The sequence below is a fragment of the Rhinatrema bivittatum genome, chromosome 7 (assembly GCF_901001135.1).
Source record: "Rhinatrema bivittatum chromosome 7, aRhiBiv1.1, whole genome shotgun sequence".
Taxonomy (NCBI): domain Eukaryota; kingdom Metazoa; phylum Chordata; class Amphibia; order Gymnophiona; family Rhinatrematidae; genus Rhinatrema; species Rhinatrema bivittatum.
In genome coordinates this window covers 270,912,822-270,929,145 of record NC_042621.1, presented here as the reverse complement: position 1 = coordinate 270,929,145, position 16,324 = coordinate 270,912,822, and the positions used below count along the sequence as shown (strand labels likewise).

General features: G+C 41.6%; 1 protein-coding gene across 1 annotated transcript; it reads right to left on the bottom strand.

The window, feature by feature from the left end:
• Window positions 1-13,435: 13,435 nt before the first annotated feature.
• On the bottom strand, window positions 13,436-14,914 carry LBX1 (ladybird homeobox 1). Its single transcript, XM_029608018.1, has 2 exons — window positions 14,590-14,914; window positions 13,436-13,928 (listed from the first exon to the last, which is right to left on the bottom strand). Exons 1-2 carry the CDS (start codon window positions 14,912-14,914, stop codon window positions 13,441-13,443), a joined length of 813 nt encoding a protein of 270 aa, XP_029463878.1. The 3' UTR covers window positions 13,436-13,440.
• Window positions 14,915-16,324: the final 1,410 nt, after the last annotated feature.

Genomic DNA, 16,324 nt, shown 5'->3' with positions numbered 1-16,324 from the left:
GAAGCCCCACGCACAGCGCCAGCCTTGCTGAGAAAGGAGTTTGCATCTTTATTTCAGGCGGGTGTGGGTAAACCATGGAACATTTCAGGATCTTTTGTGATATAATTGAACTTTAAATGTAATCGTTCGGATTACTGTGTCACGCAAGTGTTTTCATTAGTCCTGCATTCAATAATACCGATAACAGAACCGGATACACAGCAAATTTAACAATGCAGTCTAACTACAACACAATGTATGGTTCACATTTTTTTCATTACACTTGAGTCATTCCGCTATCCCACTAACACCACTTTTCTCTCCCACGTGGGCCTCCGGGAGCAAGGCCTCTCCTTTTCTCCGCCATTCCCCTTCCGTCGTCTGCTCTTGTCACAGCCTGACACCGTCTTCCCAGGCGCTGCAGAGCTGCAAACCAAAATAACTTCTTTCTCGTAAATTTAACAATTAGAAATATTTATCGCTAGCAGATTTACGTTTTCCGTTTCCAGTCTTCGGGCATATTGGTAGACTATTAAGACTAATTAGCATCCTTTGCGCATGCAGATTTGCTTAGCTGATTACAGAATAACTCATCACTAAGAGCTCCATCCTTGCACGTTTGCAAGGCATTACTGAGGCGGTAGGGCCTGGCCCTGCTGTCTAGGAAGGCTGCAGGACGGCTCCCGTTATATGAGGGGGGGGGGGGGGCGGCTCGAAACAGAACTTTTAAAAGGGGATGAGCAACGTCACACCCAAGTTAGAAGCCCCCCTTACCGCGTCCAGGAGGCCTGATACCTTCTCTGGCAAACATTTCAAATGGATTCCTGGGCATCAGTGCCGAGCGACGAGGTCACGTTCTTTACAGGTCTGCACTGCACTAAATGAAGTGGCAAATCACGTTGTGGGAAGGTCAATAAACCCATCAGACTGCCCGTCCCCTCCCCCGGCCAAAAGTCCCCGAAAAAAGATTCTTTAAAGAGAAAGAAAATCTGACAAAAAGAAGCTCTGCTGGAGGGGAAAAAAAAAACCAAAAAAACCCCCCACCCAAGCAAACAGTTTGTGCTGTTTTCCACCCAGCCTTTAAGTTGCAAGGCTTTCTTTAATATTTTCTTTTTTCAGTTCTAAGAGCCGGTCAATTAAAAATCCCGTGTTGGAAATAGTCTACTTTGCATTTTAAATATTTAAAACGCTGCAAATGCTCGGAAGAGTATCTTTCAAGACGGAAAGGCGGTAGCTGTGTGCTTTTAAAAGCAGATACTGCTGGTTTATTATTAACACACTGGGAAGTACATAAGCCCTCGCAACTTTATTTTCTTTAATGAGCCTGGAAGTGTATGCGGCCCTGAAGGGTTTTCTTCATTAAAGATGTAGCTGTAAGAATATTGTTTCATTAATTATCTGGTTTTAATTACACTGTTACCCTTTGAATCCATATATTTGAAAAGTTTATACAGTAGTTCACCCTTTAAGCTTATACTTCGAAAACAATGTTAAGGGTTGATTTTATATTTATAGATCTTATATATATACAGGCCGTATACGGCCTGTCCTTCAGCATCTCCTCCTCTGCCCACCTTCCCCCCAGCAAACCATTCTAAAAAAAAATGGTTACCTGCAAATTCTAGACCCACAAACAGGGTAGAAGAAGCTAATCCACAAGCCCAATGATCCCCCTGAATGCTGACGCCTGACCTGTTCCAGGATTCGGAAAAGGTGGGGGGAAAGTCGAATTATTGTCCTGTGTTCTCCTGCTGTAAATTCCACAACTACAGCCGCGCTCACCGGCCAAACTACCCGCGCATAAAGGTCATGACGGGGTTTTCAAGGCGACCTTGTTCCTGCAAGATCACCCCCACACCCCGTATATCCCATGGAGTTGATTTCCCTGTTCATGAAATGTGATCAGCTCCCATTAGTTTGATTTTTGCAGTTCATTGGTTCAGCATTTAGGGGAAAAAAATTATTATATTAGCTAAATAAATAAATAAATAAAATAAACTGCCTTCACGGCAGAAAGTGGGGAAAATGTTCTGGACCCTGCCTTTCCGTGCATCTGCAGCTCTGAACGACCAAAAATCCCACCATTTTCTGATCACATTTAGAGCACCCAACACAGGTGGCGCGCAATAATGCTCAGATAACTATCGAGGTGGTTTGTCATTAATTATCCAGCGCTAAATTGTGCCGTTTCCCCTTTAAATCCCAGACATTTTGACAGGGCACATTAAAGAGCCTGCCTGCTCAGGCTGCGCACATCATAAAACTGGACAGGCAATTTCTGTTTTCACCAAATAGCCAGGCTAACTCGTTCTGCATCTTTGATTTTAATGCGCTAGACAGGCAGCTAAGCAGCAAGGGAGCAAAGGGGGAAAAACCAGGAGAAAAAAAAATGCTGGCCTGGAAAGCAGACGGGGTGGTGCCACTGCTGCCTCGCCATCTCCCCACCCCTCCCCTCCCCCCCCCTAAATCCACTGCGCCAACTGAATTATCAACTAGAATTTGATTAATATGCAAATCTGAAGCAAACAGCTCCATATAATTCTTTCAGTGGAGAGTAATTAATCAACAGTTAAAGCAAATTAATACATATATCAATTTTGTCAGGAACATGCTTAGTTCAATCGCCCGTAAAATTGAAGTTTGAAGTATTAAGGGGCTCTACAGAAACGTTATGGCTAAAACTTTCAAATTGATCCTACTTAGTAATCAATCAAGCTCTCCCCTCAGGTTAATCTGTCTAATTTTCATCTCAAATCATACACTTTAGTGACACGCCATCTAGCAAACAGTCGATAAAAAGTTAACAAAAATGATAACGACTCAGCCAGAGTGATTTTTTTTTTTCCCTTGCTGTAATACAATCCAGCAGTTTTGCAGCTTACACGGCTTCGGTGTAGCCCTTTGCAAGCCACATTTCTATATAGTAAAAAAAAAAAAGAAAAAGAAAGAAATCCTCATCGTGTAAAGCACCTAATTAAAGATGCAATCATTTTCGTCCCCTCCCCCACACCACCTCCTTTTTTTTTTTTTTTTTTTAGGGGGAAAAAAAAAAAAGCAGCTAAGTGGATGTGATTTAAAACAAGAAAAAACTCACAACTGTTCTGGCGTTATTTATTCCTTACGGATTTGAATAAAAGATGCGTTTCTTTCAACCAGCATCTGCATGTTTCCCTTTCTAAGGAAAGGAAAAATGCTCCTTGACAGCTAAGGTGATCTTCACGTGGGTCCCTCACTCAGCATTTTTTTTCCAGACTTCCCAATATTTCGCACCCCATTGGTGTTTACAGCCGTTTCCCGGCGGATCTTTGATTACCATTTATGAACAGAAAAGAAAGGATTGGCTTCATTAAGATGATATCATGCCTTCCTCTTGCGTAAACTGGGAAATGAGGTATGAAGAACATGCACTCACTTTGTGGGACGGATAGGGCTCCTCTCCCACGCTTTCTCGGGGTTTTTTTTTTTATGAGCCTTTTTTTTTTTTTGGGTGGGGGGAAGGGGGCTGATGAGATAACAATTAATTCCCAGCCCGCAAGATTTCACGCAAGTGGGGAGGGCGGAAATGTCCAAGTGCAAGAAGAGATCCAGTTCTGTTTGTCTTCCGGGTTTTAGGTAGCAGGGTAACAACTAGTAGGGCCAATAACTTTATTATTATCCCCCCCCCCCTCCCCACCCGATTTAGTAATAGTAGTAGTAGCGTCTTATAAAAAAAAAAAATCCCGACGCCGGTTCGACTCCGGATCAGTTTTCTTGGCGCTCCGAATGGAAGGGAAAGTGCAAAGCAGGGGGAGAATGGGCTATTTCGAAGTGGGACGGGGAATGCGACTCAGTAAAGCGCACGGGCCGCTTGCCGGGCTATGCCTAAAGCTATTCCCAGAATCCGGGGGCCACCGGGGGGGGGGGGGGATTGCTTGGCGCGATGGCTGCTCCTGTAAAATAAGCCCAACCGAGGTCTCGATTAAAAGCTGATAAACTGCGGGTCAGAAGCCCCACCCATTGTGGAGGTCCCCTCACATCAACCTGAAGGTCATCCCCCGCAGATCTTAACGTGCCAGGGTTACCCTTCTAATTGTATTGTTTCACTGTAAACCGAGGTGATGTATAGTACCGCGGTATAAAAGAATCTATAAATAAATAAATAAATAATGGAAGCATGGAAACAGTGCCTCTTGTTAATGGGCCGGGCGGAGGCACAAACTATCCGCTTACACCCAGCCGATCATCCTGGGGTTGATGTGCCCCCTCCACTCTTTAAATACCCAGCCGGTGAGATGTTCGCACCAAATTGATGGTTCTGCCTCTGTCTGCCTAACCCCAGCCGCCTTGGCTTCTCAATTGAGATGTTTATCTTGTTGTTTTCGGGCATTTGCGGCAATTTTATTTGATGACACTTGAACCTTGGACACACTTGTTAGAGGCAGTGGCGGTGAACTGGTATTTGCCTTATTCTCCGGAGTCTTGTTCAAATGGAAAATCTGAATCGCATTCCAGCAGTACTTCACGGCTCTCTCTCTCTATATTGCGTTTCCTGCTGGACCAGGGTCGTATTTGCCTATGCATTCTACAAATCTAGGGATTTTCAGGATCACCCTCCACCTCTGCACCCGTTCACGGAGGTTTTGAACTGCGCCTTTGTCCTCATCTTTTTGGTTCGCAAGACCTCCCGTATTTTCGGAAGCATAAAGATTGTGCTTCTAATTGCTGCAAATGTACACAAAAAAAAAAAAAAGAAAAAGCCTCTTCTCCGCCCGTGCCTCCCGATTTGCCATCGTTTCATAACTGTCACGGCACCCTTCATGACCCCTAGATTTATAACCCCCCAAATATAGGGAACCTGACCAGCCGAAAAACTGTTAAAGTTTACTAAAATTCTAGACATTGATTAAATATCAAACATATAAATATGCGGTTGTGCAAAGGCGCCTGTAAATGCGAATTATAAAAGCGAAGAAACGTGGATTGTTATCGTACAGCCTTAGAGGATAAGCCTTACAGCCGATGGCAGGCGTCTTACAAACTTCAAGGATAGCAGACACGCCCAAAGGGTCCCTCTTCAGCTTTCCAACTGCGATAAACCGAGATTTTTGCCAGGCTCCCTTTTGTTCCAGGTGCACTTACTCAAACAATATCGTATAAAGAATAAACATTCATACAGAGGGATTTTTTTTTTTCATTTCCTGAATATTTATGCTTTGACAAAACTGTAAATAAAAGTAACAATCTCAAGCAACTCTCTACGGGAAAGTAGTGTTCCCTGCTGTTGATGGTGCTGAAAAGTTGGGTCGTTTTTGTAAGACTTTTTTTTTTTTCCATTTCGGAAAATACAGGTGTACAGTCTGAGAAGATCCAATTTTCACATCAGATTTCTTAATCGGAAATTCAAGAATATTACCAGTTGGCCCAATCTCTCTTTTCTTTTTGTACAATGTCGGCCTCTATCTCGCGGGTGGACGCCTTTGAGGGTCTGTGTGAGCGCTGGCGCCTCTCTGACCGGTCCCTTGTTTTTCGAAGGGTTTACCCAATTGTGTACCCATGTGCAGCAGTTTTGAAAAAAAATTAAACCCTTGGCTTTCTCTGTTTAGTTTGGTTTGGGTGAGGGGGTAGGGAGTCATTACCTGCATGAATACATTGGATAGTCGTGTACTTACACGAAGCCCCTCCAGACTTAACCCACATAAACAAGATGCAGTACTTCTGTCACAAAATAACCATGTGGCCTCCCCAGTGATTCTGCTTATTTGTTTATTGCTTAGAGCCTGATTTCCCAAGCAAATGTTGTTGATTGCACTAAAGGTTTTTCCTCCGAATCAAGAGTTAAAAGTCCACAAATTCAGTTTGATAAATACCCTTTTGCAGTCTTAAGTACAATAATAGGTGGTAATCTATGAAATAAAATCTTGCTGCACCTCCCCATTGACTAATCACAAGCCACTGAATAGAAACAACTATTGATAGTGCATACCTGCCTTATGGATATCTTTGGATATAATGTACTGTAATAGTAGCACTGTTTATTTGTAGTGCAATCATAATGATTTACACACAACAGACTATATCAAAGAGAGAGAACGACAGTCCGGGACCATGAACGAACATTAAACAATACCAAGCCATAACAACATAATTCAAAGTGGTCACTGAAGCAGCCAACATAAGTGAGTGCAAGAGTAGGAGCACAGTTTATAGGGAATTGCCTACATAGCAACCCAGAAGATGTCAGTAAAAAAAACAAAAGGGTCACTGGGTCCATCCAGCCATCCTTTTTATGCTTGTCCATTGTGTCTTACTACTGGATCTATGGTCTGCTCATTCCCTCTGCCACTAAAGTCCCTTGGTGTCTATCCCATGAATGCTCGAATTCTGCCACTGCTTTTACTCCTGTAGCCTCTGCTGGAAGTCTGTTCCAGATGTCCACCAGCTTCTCAGAGAAGATTTATTTTTCTGGTTTCTTTTAAGCTTCCCTTCATCCTTGAAGTTTTCATTCTATGGAATATGCTAGTCCTGATACTATATTAATGTCTGCTAGTCATTTGAATGTTTATATTGCATTCTCCCCTTCCTGTCTTTCTTCTAGAGGGTATATCTTAGCTCCACTTCCTTTGGGAATACACTATTTTAATGGCCCTCTTTTGAATTGCCTCTACCTTGTCAATGCCCTTTTGTAGATATGGCTTGCAGAAGTGAACTGGGTACTAAAGGTGGGACCTCACTGAGACCTGTAGAAAATTAATATTACTTATATCTTTCTACTAGTGATACCTTTCTTTATGCAATCAAGAATATTAGCCTTCCCAACTGCTTTGTCACGCTCACTGGCCAACCAAAGATCTATTTCTTGTCACACACTTCTTTTCTTTAAAAAAAAAGATGTTAGAGAAGTCCAATAATCAAACTCGATATGGTATTCTGTTTCATGTGCAAAGTATTGTGGCTGTTGTGATAGGCCACTTGAATATATAGGGAAAAGGGGTCAACCAAAAAATTGTAGATGTGCTCTTTTTGGTCTAACTCAATATTTCTGTGATTACCTTTGGAGGACTATAGGCCTTTCATTGGGTCAGTAACGTTTCCTGAGAAAATAGATGACCTTTTAACACTTTTATAGTCAAAATATATACATATATAACTATTTATTATTTAATACATGTTTAATATAGGACATACCATAATGTGTAATTCTGCAGTGTGTCCAGCACAATGTGTGGTACAGGTTAGTTATGGATAATCCCTGATTCATTTAGCCAGATATCATGATTTTCTGGTACCTAACACTTTACTGGTAACCACTTTAATAGCATTGTTTGGTTTATCTGAACATATTTTAATCAATATGCATATCTGTTTACAGCATAGGATCCTATTCCAGAACTATATTTCCTTAAATCCAACCCTGAAGACACCTTTCCATTATAGCAGTTAGCGGAAATTAACAGGGTCTGACCAAGCATGATGTTAAATGTGTGAGAATCTACCAATGAAGATCTGGAAAAACAAACAAACCGTAAGTTGTAATTTCCTTAGAAATTATGTGATCTACAGCAATCTCCAAACATCCAGTAGCTTTCATGAAATCGTAGTTTTTGGATGATGTCAAACAATATTGGAGTCCTGTAACAGAAAGGCGTTTTTTGAACATAAGGGGTCCAGGCTGCGGCTCCCAGGCTTTTGTTAGAAATAAGCTGGCATTAAACAGAAGGAGAGAAGCAGAGTATCCAGGAAAGGGGACTCCAAGAAGTTTTTCCAATATGGCGGCTAGACTTCTCTTGGCATTCTCACACAAACATTCTGTAAGTCAAACGTTTTAGGTTCGAAATTGCTATTTGAAAAAGTAGTGTTATAAAGTTTAAGTCACTCAACCAGAGCACATATGTAAATAACAATAAAAACAGAAGTAAAGATTTTAAATAGTTTGTGTTACACATTTAATATCCCATGCGCTCTCAGTGATATCACTTTCTATGGCATTAATGCAGCACTGGGGGTCATAGCGAATTGCTGCACTTAGAAAAATAATGCAAATTATTATATATTTGACAGTGAAGAGTTGTCTGATTGCCTGATTGCACTACAATCATGCTCTTGTTCTCATGATTGAGGGCTGTGAAAAAAAAAAAAGAGAATCATGTTATATGTTTGTGAATATCTCCTTGTCTCCTCTATCCTGTAGCCTTCTTTACACAATCCATAACAATAGCGTAGAAGAAGAGACGGAGGTAGTGCTCTTTTACTTAATTTCCTTCTGCACATATCTGGTTTTGTAATACAAATGGCAACAGCAAGCATTCCAGATATTTAAATATATAAAAAAAAAAATTATGATACGTGCAGCGGATTTAAGCAGATGTAAAGGTTGAATCACATAACCTTTACATCTGCTCGAATACATCAACCATAGCAGGTCATGATGTCACGATTATGTAAATAAACAGACAAAAAAATGTAAAAGTTTGTGAAATCAACACTGCATTGTGTGTTCTGAAGACTGCAGACCATATTCAGGGGACTGTAGGCAAGCAAATAGACCAGCCCCCAATCCAACCGCAGAATCAGAATCAGAATCAGAAAAAAGAAAGCCTTTCCTTTCAGCAGGGACTCATGCATCAAACTTCAATTTTCCGGACGATTGAATTAGCGATTTTTTTTCTCCTGAACTAAAATACACTTAAGTCTTTGGGATTAATTACCACGTTCTGGTCCCTCAGACTGTAGTATTAGTTATCGTTGCCACGTTTGACATCATCCCTGACACCTCATAAAATAAGGAACTGAATTCCACTGACTCAACCTGCATCAACCCTCCTGGATAATTCAGAAGGGGTTTATTCTCCGTTTGGGAGTCTCAGGGTAAGTGAACAGGATAAAATATGGATCTCAGTTATATCGTTCCAAGCACTTGTAGATACAATCCCCCAAAAGACAAAGTCACTGATGTGATATAGGTGACAAGAAAGATAAACCAGAGACGAGAATTTCTCCTCTGCTCGGGCTCTAGACAAACTATAGTGACTGCAGACTCACAGACAACAACTGAAACCAAATCTGAAGGCGAATATGATGTCATCGTGTCTGCGCGCCGGTAGGGCTACACGGCTAGAGAGAAAATAGCATGGATCGGTTGGTGAAGTGGATCTTGAACTCGTATTTGGGGACGAATGGAAAGTTAAATAGACGGAGAGGAGCACTGGCACTCAGATGCAGGCGGTTGTAGCATAGCTTGGTATAAAAGGTCTCTCTGAAGAGCCACAGCGGTTATGGTTACTGGAAGGAAACCCTAAAGAGCCATGGCATCCATTATTGGCGAGGAAAGGGTTAACCATTCAAAGCGGCAACTTAAGCAAAACAAAAACAAACAAACCCCAAAACATGTAAAGCCACCGCTGAGCTTAAACATGACCGCACCCGTAAATGTGAAAATACACCTCATCATCTGCACGCGCAAACAGTGGGTCCCTGCGCTCTTGCTCCTTTCCCTAAACCGAATCCCACGGTCCCACAACAGCAAAAAAAAAAAAAGGACACCGCTCTTTCAGCAGCACCGTATCCGGCAAATAGAGAGCTGGGGGTTGGGGTGGGGTGAGTGTAACGACGCACGGAAGATAAATAAAGGACTAGAGAAACGCGCAAGAAACGCTGCTCGCTTTTAGTATCGCACAGCACAGCCACAGATGCAGCTCCGGGACCGCAAGGAGAGTGGGGGGGGGGAGGAGATGGATGAAAAGAAAGTCTTGGAGAGGTCCAAGTGCTGAACGAGGGACAAAGGCAATTGGCAGGCAGTGCTTAGTTATCACTTCTGATTCTAAATTTAAAAAAAGAAAAAGGCGACTTGCTTCCTTATAGGAAATAAATCATGAGGATCTGCGTACAAGCTTGCCATTCAGTTCTGAAATCATTAGGCGTGCTAGCTCATCGGTTATTACTTTTTTTTTTTGGGGGGGGGGGTGTGGGGGGGGAGGTTGCTTGTGATCTTTGTTTACCAAATGCAGAGCCTACGTGCAAGGTAGCTTTCCACGCGTATATCTTTCACAACAAAGCATTTAAAGGCAGAAAAGACTTTTCAGGGCTTGTAAAGTTTCTTAGAGGGCGGCTTGCTTTAAACACACACACACACACACACACACACACACACACACACACACACACACACACACACACACACATACACACACATACCCCCACACACACACACACACACACATCTATCTATCTAACGCTTTCAAAGTGGGCTCACAAATGGAACATAACCCAGTAATGATCAGAGCTCAAGCACTGGGCAGAACGAGACGGTACCATTTCATCAGATGCCCAACGACTGCCATGGCACCGTGCCTGGTACACTCTGTCAGAGGGGCGCTACCGAAATGCTACTGATCCTGGTTTTAGAGCGACACCATGCATGCAGTCGCTATCCCCAGGCTATCCGGGGAAATTAAATGCAACCCAGAACCATAGCTAGAGTGTGTGTGGAGGGGGTGAGGGGTGCGGAAAAAAAAAATCCCAAAACAAAACAAAGAGAGTTTGCTAGATTTTGTAAGGTTAACTTCATCCTTCCTAAGATTTGCTTGAGTGTGTTCTTCCCTAAAAGTTTGATAACCGCCTGATGAAAAGCCACTTTAACGTTTAGGCAAATTGCTGAAAGGTTATTGAATAAAGGGACACCAATCTCAAAATATTTAACGAACGCACTTGAGTAGTGTTTTCTTTATATATGTATATGTATATATAAAACCAGATGCAATAAGGGAAATAAGAAGAATGAAATAATACATTTAAAAGACTGATGCCCTTAATTCGATGCGCCACACAATACTCACTCGTATTTGAACCTTTGCAAAGGGGAAACTATTACCGTCGTGTTGCCACGTGTGGCAAACTTTCCTAGCTCTGCTGCCTTTTCTTGTCAGCTCTCCTCCTATTTGCACATAGGAGACAATAGTTATAACCCAAATTAACTCCAGGCTCTTTCTTTTTTTTTTTATTCCTCGACTATATTGAATTGTAGTGCTTTCAGCCTCATTAAATCCTCCCCAAGACAAAAAGAATAAAAGGAAAAGGGGAAAAAAAGGGTGGGGGGGGGTGCGAAAGAAAGCGAATAAAGGCCTTTAACTAGCTCCTCTCAATAAATGTCACAGTTTCCAACATTTACGATTTGCCTGTTTAACATAAAAACACTTAAGGACAAGATTGAGAGCTTTGCAAAATATCTGGACAGAAGTCAAACATATCATTTCCACCCCACCCCCCCAAAAAAAAGGAAGACAAGTGTTTCCAAACTGGGAGGGGGGGGGGAACAGGAGGGGAGAGTGAATTTCATTGTAATTCATGGACTTGTTCTAAATGGCAAGAGGAGAGGGCAGAAGAAAAGAAAACACATGGAAGGGCACAGATGCCCTCTTGAAGAGAAAGCTATGTTTCCATTATTGCTTTTGTAAAGTGGAGTTAAACAGTCGAAGGGAGGGTTAACCCAATCCATCAAATTGTCTGCAAATTGTGAAGAAAATTCAAAAACCATATGGCCTCCAAACGCTGGCGTCCTTTCTGCTCCGGAGGGCCACGCTTGTCTCCGTATTGAGAGCCGCGGGAGGCTGTGCATGGCCCATTGTCACTTGTCACATCAGGGAAGAGGGCTCATTTGTCCCCAGTTTTCATGCTTTACGCTAAGAATTACAGCCCCATCCATTTTCAAAGAGAAGGGGGGAAGAGAGAGAGAGAGAGGAGATTTATATCGCCCCGGAGAAACTGGCCCAAAACTCAGTTTTGGAGGCATCTCTCTCTCTCTTTTTTTTTTTTTCCCCCTCTCCGTACCAGATTTGTGTTTCTCACATAAATTTCGCAAAGAATAGGAAAAACACACGTTACCGGGTCAAAAAGGCAGGACACGCTTCGGGAAAGAAAAAAAAAAAGGGAAACCAAACCAACAAGAACCCAAGGAAAATATATACACCTTATACTTTCTATCGACGCCGGATTTCTGCTTTTCTTTTTTTTTTTTTTTTTTTTTTTTTTAATCTCTTCAAAATAACTGAGAAGCTTTCAGCACTCTCTAAAAATGTTCCTAGTTTAGCACACCTTTTACTTATTCAGTTTAACTTTCCATTTGCAATACTTACATATCTCAGTTGAACCAAATGTTATCTCTGATTTCAGAACCACAAATTTGACAGAAAACAAAGGGATTCATGTATTTATCGTGCATTTCTGAGTGTGGGAAGAGGCTCAGTCCCTGTTAGTGTCATTCTCAGATTGCTCCACGTCCACGTCAACAGTTTTGTTTTTAAACAATAGAAGCCCCTCTCTGGCTCGGCAACTCTTCCCTGCACCCACCAAAATATCAATCCTATCCCAGTATTAAAGAGGTCGATTTCAAACGATTCAGACAGGTTTAAAGCGAAATCTCCATTCTGGCACATATCAAAGCTCAGTTTAGAAGACAACATACATTTATGCCAAGGCAATCAGAAACGATAAGCAAAAGAATCCAAACAATAACTGTGAACGTCTATTAAAATGTTAATAATTTTATTGTGTTGGAAAAGGGAGCTCTGTACAGTTGAAAGAGAAAGGAAGTAAGCCAGCGCTGTCCCTGGTATGCTAACTTAAATAACAGGCCTTTGTAATTTTTACAATTCAAAAAGATGTCCTCTGTACATTTTAATAACCTATCACATGTTGTTTAAATGCATGATTCTCGAGATTTGTTCTTCGTAGCATGCAAAATTCTATAAAGAGTAAAAAATAATTATAGGGGTGTTTTAACCACCTTCATATAAAAATACGAAAGGTAGCTTTTTCATAAAAGCATAACAATAGCAGAAAATGGCAAAAATAGATGTACTTGATAAAGTGAGGCAGAAGTGGCTTTAGAAACAAATCTATATGAACTAAGAAAAAATATATTTATATATTTTTTGAACTTACAGGTATACCCCCAGTATTAAAAAAAAGGAAAAAAAAACAGAAATGAAAAGGAAAAAAAAATGCTTCGTGCACATTTAAGCATGCAAGAAAAATTGCTAAATTTAATTTATTCTAACTTAAATCCTAATAGAGTACTTTGAAGTATTTAAATAATTGGCTCGCAAACAATCGTGTATATGGTGTTTCTCCAAGTATCTAGGATCTGCAAACAAATTATTTATAATTATTCGAACCAAAACCTTTAAAAAAAAATTCCAAATATATGCTTAAATATTTATATAGAAGCCATACACAATTGCACCATTCCAAAAAAAATGATAACTACCTGATCTGGCAGCCGTTGAATGTTTTGTCTTTTCCTATATTGCTTATTGCTTTTATTGAAAAGAAACTGCCTCGGTTGTAAATATTTGAGTTTCTATAACTATAATACAAGTGCAGCATATAAAACACTGTCCATGCTTTCTTTTTGAAATTGTCTTTCGCTTTTGGAAAAAAAAAATAAAAACAAAAAACAAAACAAAACAAAAAACCACCTCCTAAAAATCAGTCATCAACATCGATCTCCACGTCCTCCTCGTCTTCCGAAGAGTCCTTGCTGGTGGTCTGGTCTGTGAGTGGGGAGCAGGGGGACAGCTGGAGCTGGCCGCCAGCCTCGAGTCCATGTTTGGTCAGAGACGGGGACGTGGCCCTCGATTTGCCCCTGCTGCCTTCCGAAGTTTGTTCTGACTCTGAAACGGGACTATTGGTATCATCTGAAGTGGAGCCAAGTTTCTTGGTGGACTCCACATCGGCTTTCATCTCCTCCAGGTCTCTCTTGAGTTTAGCCCGGCGGTTCTGAAACCAAGTGATGACCTGGGCATTGGTCAGCCCCAGCTGCTGGGCGATTTGGTCTCGGTCAGCCGGAGACAAATATTTCTGATACAAAAACCTTTTCTCCAGTTCGTAGATCTGGTGGTTTGTAAACGCCGTCCTAGACTTTCGCCTCTTCTTGGGAGTCTGTCTCTGGCCAAAAATAGTCATCCCGTCCCTTCCTGAAAATAAGAACATTTGTTTTGTTCGGTTAAACAATCCGTAAAGGTGTTGCGTGCAACCCCAAACTAACGTCAACAGTGCCAGTAGGAAATAAGGAAAAAAAAAATGTTGTATTGATAATATCAATAATTTCTTTCACGCTAAAATACTTGTATATGTTTCAATAAATGAATCTAATGACTCCCCCCAGTGAGATTTTATTTTTAAAACGACTATCTACCAAAATAAAGTCCAAAGTTAAATCATTATCAGTTCTGTATTATATCACGGTCAAGGTAAGACGTCCATTTTCAGGCAAAAAGATAATATTAGCAGTAGCAACTTTAAAATATTATTTGATCACCCCCATCACAAGAAGTCTATCAAAAAGGAAGGAATACCAAAAATAAAATAAAAAAACAAATAATAATTATCTTATTAAAATAAAACTGAGGACAGTGAGGTAACAGCGGTCCCTGATAGTGCAGCGTAGGTGCTTAAATTCGGATTTCACTGAAATATTGCCCGCAGTGTTGTTCTCCTATTATTTTGCAGGTGCGCTTAGGCTGGGCTGGAGACAAGAAGTCCGTTCTCTGCGGATGCTTTGGAAATGCATCTTGGGGTCGGGACAGAGCCGGGAGCTGGGGTGGGGGGCGAGGGGGGGGGGGGTGGTCGTCTTACCTTCGGCCGCCTGCAGGACGCTAACTTCCAGCCCTTTGAAGGTCTTGCTGGCCAGCTCTTCCAGGGCACAGAGAGGCGAGGTCTGGGAGAGGAGCGCCCGGCCGGAGAGCGCCAGCCCCGCCGGAGGCGCCTTGTCCGCCGCGCTGAGGAGGTGAGCCGCCCCGCAGATGCTGTAACTTCTCCGCACCGAGGGCTTGTTCAGGATATCCTCGATGCTGAAAGGCGTCAGGGGCTTGTTCGAGTTGGCAGGTGGCGGCAGGTGATCCAGGGGGCTTCGCCTTCTTTCTTCCACAGAGGACGATTTCGCCTCTTCTTTGGAAGTCATTCTCTTGACGTAGTGGCTTGCTTTTTTTTTTTTTTTTTTTTGTTTGTTTTGTTGTTTTTTGGGTTTTTTTTTTTGGCAAATACGGTTCTTTGCAAGAGCTCTTCCAAAAGTTCTCCCCACAACTTCAGGAAGGTCCTTCCCAGCTGTCTTCTCGGAGAAGGACCGGAGACAATCCGCAAGGTTAAAATGATTTTAAAAAAGGAGGGGATGGGGGGGAGGGGGATTGCCAATGAATAGTCAAGGATTTCGGCAGCCCTGATTCGAAGATGACTTTTTGCACTCTTGTCCCAGTTTCCTCTTCCCAGTTGCTATTTAAAGGTGCAGAATCCCCCTCACTCTTTTTTTTTTTGTTTGTTTGTTTCTCGCAGAGACCCGATAAGACGAGAGGAGTGCTAATCCTTAGACTGGGGAAAAAGCAAAGAGACGGGGTAATTGACTATTGCTAACAAGTTATTGTTGATTGGGAGACAATCAATTATCTTCAATGGCACTTTCACCCTCTCTCTCTCTCTCTCTCTTTCTCTCTCTCTCTCTCACTCACTCTCGCTCGCTCGCTCGCTCACTCTCAGTCTCTCACTCCCTCTCACTCTCTCTCTCTCTCTTTCACTCTCCGCCTGTCCAATGCAGGCGCTTGCAAGTTGGGAGCTCCATTAATTAGAAGGCTTGGCTGGTAGGTGGAGCCCCATTGAATTATAATGCCTAATGCACTTGTCATTTTCTTCCCCATTATTTGTTTCGGCATATATATTTTTAAATTACATTACACGCAGGCTTTATTGCATGAGGAAAATACTGAGTAAATGAAAACCAAAATCTAGCAATTTCCTGTTTTATTTTATTTTTCCCTCCCCGTTTACGTGTATTTTTTTTTTTAAAATAATGTATTTATTCACTGAATCAAGAGGATCACTGGTGGCAGGTAAGATAAACAATTTAATCGCAACATTTTTACATTGTAATACTTCTTTTTCTAACTCACGTATCAGAGCCTATTTGCTTTGTATTTTAAGGCGTTGATTTACGTCCACGTTTCTTCATGTTTTCGTTCACGTCTCTTGTTGTTGTTATTATTATTATTATTACTATTATCTGGATGTTAAAAGTCACATAAACAAAATTCCCCAAATGCTGACAAACTTGTAAGAATAAGCTCCTGGAGAGGATGCGCTGCTATATATATATATATATATATATACACTGAGCACAATTTCATGTCACTGTTGCTTGTGCTTTCTGCTTCATGTAATATAGCGCGAGGTATTTCTGTATTTAGTGATTTAAAAGGTAAGAAAGCAATCTTGCCTTTGGCTTACCTGCATTATGTTCATGCCTTAACAGTTCAGGTTCCTCCTTAATCCTAAACGACCGGTTCAGGAGGTCTGGTGCTTCTATCCTGCGGATACCTAAGGA

Coding starts and splice junctions, on each gene's coding strand:
- LBX1 (XM_029608018.1), bottom strand. CDS start 14,914: ATGACTTCCAAAGAAGAGGCGAAATCGTCCTCTGTGGAAGAAAGAAGG. Junction 13,929..14,589: donor CGTCCTGCAGGCGGCCGAAG/GTAAGACGACCA, acceptor TCTTATTTTCAG/GAAGGGACGGGATGACTATT.